At 41.1% G+C, this 7,047-nt stretch overlaps 1 protein-coding gene across 1 annotated transcript; it reads left to right on the forward strand.

The window, feature by feature from the left end:
- The first annotated feature begins 91 nt into the window (after positions 1 to 91).
- Positions 92 to 6,376, forward strand: LOC123975775 (calcium-binding and coiled-coil domain-containing protein 1-like). The gene is made up of 6 exons (XM_046057511.1): positions 92 to 245; positions 812 to 907; positions 1,671 to 1,758; positions 1,937 to 2,184; positions 2,423 to 2,514; positions 4,296 to 6,376. Exons 1-6 carry the CDS (start codon positions 156 to 158, stop codon positions 4,321 to 4,323), a joined length of 642 nt encoding a protein of 213 aa, XP_045913467.1. The 5' UTR covers positions 92 to 155; the 3' UTR covers positions 4,324 to 6,376.
- Positions 6,377 to 7,047: the final 671 nt, after the last annotated feature.

Consider the following 7,047-nt stretch of genomic DNA (forward strand, 5'->3'; position numbering starts at 1 on the left):
AACTGCTTTTCTGTTCATGTCATATATGTGTGTGTATGTATGTATGTATGTATGTATACTCACTAAGAGTGTGTGTGTGTGTGTGTGTGTGTGTGTGTGTGTGTGTGTGTGTGTCACAGAAGGATCATGAGCGTCTGGAGAAACTCAGTGCAGAGATGCAGAGGATAGAGGAGAGGCTGCAGGAGGAGAGGATGGAGAGAGTGAAGCTGGAGGTTGAGCTTGGGAGAGAAAAGGATTGCAACCGGGTGAGAAAGACAACTAAGAACTGCAGTCAGTGTTTCTTGTTATAGGGGTCATTTTGTGAGTTCACTTACGTGTGTTTGCAGTAACTAAAACCACATTTAAATGATCATTTATTACAAGTATAAAGACTGGGAACAGGGGGAAGCAGTAAGCCTTGCTCTGTCCAGAGTTTTAAAAACCCTCTTAAGCTCATTAATAAAACTGTTGTATCTCGTTTATTTAATCCGTACACCAAGAGAACAGTAAAAATGACAAAACGTGGTTTTACAGGGATCTGAGTGGTGGAAATATATCTTGGTCAGGCACAGTGACTTCCTGGAGTCTTGTAGTCACCGTGATTGCTTTGAGTCTTGCTAAGCTATGCTAATTGCCTGCTGGCTCTGACTTTACATTTGCCCTAGCAGTATTCTCTGCAAGGAAGGAAATAAGCACATTTCCAAAAATGTCAAGCTATTCCTCTAACTTCACTGAGATTTACTCTGTATACGACACAGTTGTCATTTTTAAGTCATAGTGTCTGTCAGATGGTTCTGACATGTCCTGTTGTCCTCTGATATCTGGCCTGCAGGTTCAGCTGAGTGAAACCCGCAGGGAGCTCCAGGAGCTGAAGGCCAGCCTGAGGGTCGCCCAAAAAGAGAAGGAGCAGCTACTTGCAGAGAAACAGGTCAGAAACACTGTTTGATTAGTCACGAGGGAAAACTTGAATCTGTGCTGACAGAAAGTTTGTCCAAAAAAGGGGAAAACTGTAATGTTCTGGATTGGGATATCCTTGTGAAAACACTGCGTGTATGGATTGATACCAACTTTTTGCTCTGTTTATTATCAGATGATAAGGTTTCAAGTCTAATGAACGGCTTTAATGGATTAACAAGTAAATCGTAACAGGTTTTTCTCCACAGCTCACAACTGCAGTGCTTTACTCATTATAGCTTTAAATTGAGTTTAGTTACAATTTGTGCCACTCTCAAGTTCGAATGCGATTATGAATTTCTAAAGGCTCTGCATTAATGATATATTCATATCCTAAAGCTGACTGATGTAATATATACACAAGTACACAGGGATTGTGAATGCCGCAGGTGTTGGGAATCTTCTGTCTGTTGTTGTCTTCTTAGTTGTTATTGTGCAATATAAATTGTTTATGGTGCAATATAAATCAGTGGATTTCAGGGCAGGCAGTGTTGCTGCTGTTAAAGTGCCTGCAGAGTTTTTGTTGGCTAACCACCATCACATTTGCCCGCTACTGGCAGAGATGGTCAATGTTTTAAAAATCAGTGTCCAGCATAATTTTGTGTATTTGCTGTGTAACCATTTTATGTGGCTTGAAGAAGTCGGACATAATGAGGGTTATGAGGGTAATGGCTGCTGAAGCCGTGATGAAAGTCCAGCCCTGGTGTGTGATATGATGGCTGTATTTTCCACTACAGGAGTTGATGGAGTACATCTGTCAGCTGGAGCAGAAGATGGGAACAGTGGCCAGTGCCAAGTGGAGTGTTGCCCCGATTGCCTCTACAGGTGAATGGAGCCACACATTAATCTACTATATGCCCTGCAGATGTGAACAATAAAAGTGTTAACTATCATTCAACAGCAACACTAAATATTGTTTAGAATGGCCTGTGTCGTGGGTGACAGGAGCCGTGCTCTGAGGAAAAGTGACCACTTTTTCTTTGCCAATGTTTATATCTTGCAGGGCGGCCTGGCAGTGCATTATCTGACTCCGAGGACGAGAACCCAGTGGCTTTGCAGCCCCTCCGCCCACCAAGACCTCTGGGACATTACAGCCTGTGTGAGCAGGGCGAGCCTGACTCCATGCTCCTTGCCACCCCTCCTCCCTCCCCCAGGGAGGCGGAGAGGAGCGCAGTGGTCATCAACCAGCCAGCCCCGCTCTCCTCGCCCCACCAGGCCGGCTCTGACACTCTGGCGCACAGCTCTGATTCGGTGAGACGCGCTATCTGAGCCATTCACCATCGTATAATTAAGTGCAATACTGAAAATGAGCTATGTCCTAATGCTGATAGCCATGCACACCATTTAAACATGGGCAGTGGGTCGTTTGATATAGACATTATCTCCGAGAAGCAATTAGGCTGCTAGTCTGCAAGTTATTAGACTGTAATAGCTGCTGGACAGACAAGTGTTAAGTCTCTGTGTGTGTGTGTTTCTCTCTGGTGTTAAGGAGGAGGAATCTGATCCACTTCAGTGTGGAAGGCACAGCTCTGGAGAGGAAACAGCCCTTTTGCTATCTGAGCACACGGACACTGTTCTCAGGTACCTCCTCCCGCCTAAAACACACATGATCATACATAGAATACACAAATACACACAAAGGAGGAGGGAAGTGTACTTATATCCATTACACTTAAGTAGTTCAAAATGTTACTTATATAAATACTGTACGTATTTGCAGTGAATGTTCTAAAATGTCAAAGGTAAAAGGTGTCACTTTGAGGAGAAGTTCCCTTCACCAGTGATGGAAAGTAAACAAGTAGCTAAATTTGTTCAGTTTGGAGGTAATTCTCCTTTACTCAAGTATTTCCATTTTATGCTACTTTAGACCTCTGCTCAGCTAAATTTCAGACGGAATGTTATAGATGTCCTGTAGTTGTCTATGAGCTGTTCTCCTCTAAATAGTTTCATCTAAATAACCTCTCAAAGCGTGAAAGAAGTGTCCAATATTCTACAAAAACAGCCAAGATTAGTCCAACACATGAATACAAAGTTGTTTAGCAGATTTGTTTCCACCCTTCTTTTTCTACCCCATTAATCATCTCACAACCCCTCAGGTTTATCTTGTGACCCTTTAGAGGTGGTATGACCCTTGGGTTGGAAACCACTGGACCAAACTACTTAAGTTCACAACTAATTAAAACTAGCTCCACCTCACGCTACAACAGTATAATGCTATTTTACATTGTTGCATCAGTATGAACAGTATCATATAGATATAATTTTGTTTGTTGTTATAGATATAAGTTTGCTGACAATACTGTCATTTACTTATAATGTAGGTAGTATTTTGGTGGTACTTTTAGTTAAGTAAAGGATGTAAGTACTTTTCCTACTTTCACAGTGTTAATTTGTTGTTACATTAACACATGGAAGTGTTGCAAGTAATACAGTTATTTCATATACTGCTGATGTTGTTGGATGAAAATAATGTGAATGGACATGGACACGCTAACTGCCTTGCCTTGAAAATATATTGTGGGATTTAGGTAAGAATGTATTCCTCTTAATGAAGGGAAAGGCAAGTGACTATAAGACAATCACCACAAATAGAGCACAGTTGAAGATTTAATGTTCAGAAATGGAGATTAACATTACTGACTGCATATTAAAAATGAAAATTTCTTTGAGGCCAAACAAGCCAACACATTTCTTCCTGTCATGCTGGCTGGTTTTAAACTCCAGCAATGCGTCATATTTTATGAGCTCATGACTTGATTTGTGCGTACAACCTTACTCTGCAAAGTAATTTGGGAACACAGCAGCCAGATAAATGCAGTGGAGTAAAATGTATCATATTTCTCCCTTAAATGTATAAAAGTAAAAGCCGAATGTATGTCAAAATGGTAGAATGAAGTAAATGTAGTTTAAAATTGTACAAAAGGAAAGAAAGTATCTGAGAAACAACTACTTAGTTACTTTGCACCTCTGGTCTCACACAGAAATGGTTTCACATTCAAAGCTTGCTAATGCACGCAGGCACATTATTTATGGTGACAGGGCGAGTATGGCTGGAAGATGGAAGTTTTGAATATGTGGTCGTAAAAGAAGTTGAGTCAGGGTGAGGCGGGGGAGACCGCGTGAGACAGAGCTGGGGTGAGGGAGGGGCGAGATGGGAGGACAAGGGGACAGATAAGTTGACAGCAAGCTGTAGCAATGATTTACCTGAGGGGTGTATGGCAGTCACGGGCCAATTTTCAGCATCATTAAAGCCCTCTCTCTCCCACTCACCCGCTCCTTCAGTCTAACCTCCTCTTTCAGCCAGAATGTGTGTTTCTTTCACTTTTTCACACACGCGCACTCTGCTTTGTGTCCTCCTCCAGTGATCTGGCCGACACCTCGCTATGGTAACCAGTGGACATCCAGCCACAGCCACGGCGAGTGATCAAAAAGCGTAGAAGGGGGACTTCCTTGGAGTTAATGTGGTTCCACATTACTTCCACTAACAAGCACACATACAGCTCACTCACTACACAGACAATATGTTAATATGCAATTCACATCGTATCTGCCGTGAACCTTGGTTTTTCTCTCCTAGACTGTTGTTATTGCCCTCTCTGTTTTGTGGTTAGGGATGACATAATGCTTGTGGTGGCAGGTCAACACCGTGTTTATGACTGACATAAGACTGTTGCACAGTTTTAGGCACGGGCTCTGGCGTTTGAGAGTTCGCAGGCTGTAGCGGAATGATTTCTGTTGAATCATTGCTACGTCGAGAGCTTTACGATGGATGTTATGTCGTTTTTATGACATTTGTGATTAGGAGTCATGACAGGCACTGTAATTATGATGTTTTGTGCAGGCCGGGCTCCACTGGAAATCATGGCAAAACTCTCTTCCAGCTTTAAATTCTCCACAGCAGCTTTGAACGCTATTCATGGCAGCATAAAGTAAATGATACAGCTTCATGCTAGAATTATATTGCAGCAATGTAGGTCTATGACATCATATTTCTCCTCCATTTACTCAGAGCTAAGATTTGATATGCACTTTCTTGTATGCATTAGCAGCTGACTGTTGTCGTGCAGATGCAGTTAAGGAAATTTAGCGATGCAGAGGCGCTCTAAGATGGAAAAGCATTTGAAATAGTGTTTATTAACCAGATTGTTTTTAAAGTCTACTAAGATGCAACTTTCTACTTCAGTAACTTCAAATCATCATTATTATAAAATTAATGCTCATAAGCTTTTTCACTGTAGATCAGCTACAGTCTTTACTTGTTGATGGTCCTGAATTTTATGTTTCTTAATTATTGAAATTAAATGCTAATTTACTAGCTGGTCATTTTGGATATTTAGTGTCGGTCTTTGTTACGGTTTGTATTGTACAGAAATCTTATCTCACATCCATGCAATTCTAAATTTGTGCCTAAAATAATGAGAGAAGAAAGAAAATCATCTTTATAGATCCTGACATCACGACATCCCCAAGCCCAGTGGCAATATACTGCTTAATAAAAATTGCTGCCTACCTTTTAATCAATACTGTATGCATTTTTCATGATTTTCTATTTATAATTAACTTGAGTTATTCTGCAATGAAAGTATATTCAGGTTTAGTTTGAAATAGGCGTTTGTTTTTCACACAACTGTTTGTGCAATGTGTAACAGGATTTTCCATGCTTGGCTAAGAAGATTTGCTAGACACTTGATGCTTGATTTTATCTGCTGTATTTGCACCCTATTTTTACTATAGAAGAGTTTTTAGATGAAGTTGATATACGGATACTTAATGTGTCAGTTGTGTCCTTTCATCATTATCTTAATCATTACCATTGTGTGCTGTGTTTACGCATATTTTATCTACACTTTTTGTTTTTATCTTCTGTCTTCAAATACTCACTGTATTAAGATTTGACATATATGAGTTATATTGTTGCGAGATGTTGGTGCTAATGAAAGGGAATGATACCAGCATGTTGAGTTTAAGGTAGAAAGAAATTGATTTGAATGTTTAAAGCGTTTCAGCAGGAACAGGATTATTGAAGTAGTTATGAAAGAAGTTAATGTCTGTCCAACCTGTCGTTTACCTTGTGTCACTAGGTATTCTGGTGTTGCAGTACATGTTGAGTATATAGAAGTTTGAATATTTTGAAGAGTCTGGTATTCTTTCCCAGAAGACAGCGCACTACATGTATTCTCCGTAGTCTTTGTTTGTGGTTGTAATCTGACTTTATGTCTTAGGGAAGTGTTTTTTTTTTTGTCGTTCCACTGAGAGCTCTAGTACGAGTACCCCTCGTCAGGACACTTTCTCCTATTGCAATAAAGCTCCAGTGGTTATGGTTTGTTTTGAAGTTTTGTGTGTGAAGGTTATCCCACATGTACACCGCAGTGTATTTTCTTATCGCTCATGTAACAGGGTTTGGGTGGGGTTCTGTATAATAAAATGGTTTATGTATCCATTATTGGGTCTAATGTGTCTTTTTCTGGCCAAAGATCATAGCAATATTTTGATCCTCACATGCCATTTCACTGGTAATTAACTGTGCCATTTCTTTTCACACAGCTATATAACCTATATTCCCTTTTGGCTCGTTGCCTATTTCAGGTGCATTTCTCATTCAGGATTTTCTCTCACAGTCTACCCCTCGGGCCTGACCTCCTCATCATCTTCATCCTTGTGACTGCTCACACCTCCGGCAGTCTCAGGCTCCAGTCTTTTAAGCTCTCCTCATGCCCCTCTACCACACTCCCTCCATCTTAAGTCTGGGGTGACGATAGCTAATTATAAAATCAATGATGCCGGGCTGCCTAGTTTACAGCCCCCTCTAAAACCTTAACTGGGAAATCACTGTGGGATTGATGACTCCCTCACTCTTTATCTCTTTTAATTAGAAATGTAAAAGATATGAAGACCCAGAGGCCAGAACACATCTCCTAGTTTTTATGACCCCGACGCCTGCTTTCCCCAGCTCTCGCTTCCCTTCTCCGAATCACCCCTTCCTCTACCTGGCCTTGTTTATTTCCTCTGCCTCCCTGCCGGCACACCCTCCATTCTTACTCTTGTCACAGATACCTTTACCCGTTTCTTCATCACTTTCTCCATTACCCTTTCTTTAAGATCGCCCGCCTGCCC

The sequence above is a fragment of the Micropterus dolomieu genome, linkage group LG08 (genome assembly GCF_021292245.1).
Source record: "Micropterus dolomieu isolate WLL.071019.BEF.003 ecotype Adirondacks linkage group LG08, ASM2129224v1, whole genome shotgun sequence".
In the NCBI taxonomy this organism is placed as follows: Eukaryota; Metazoa; Chordata; class Actinopteri; order Centrarchiformes; family Centrarchidae; genus Micropterus; species Micropterus dolomieu.

Bases quoted from the DNA above. Each gene is read 5' to 3' on its own strand.
- LOC123975775 (XM_046057511.1), top strand. From the start codon at position 156: ATGCAGAGGATAGAGGAGAGGCTGCAGGAGGAGAGGATGGAGAGAGTG. The intron at 908-1,670 runs GTCAGAAACACT...TTTCCACTACAG, and splicing joins AGCTACTTGCAGAGAAACAG to GAGTTGATGGAGTACATCTG. The intron at 2,185-2,422 runs GTGAGACGCGCT...TCTGGTGTTAAG, and splicing joins TGGCGCACAGCTCTGATTCG to GAGGAGGAATCTGATCCACT.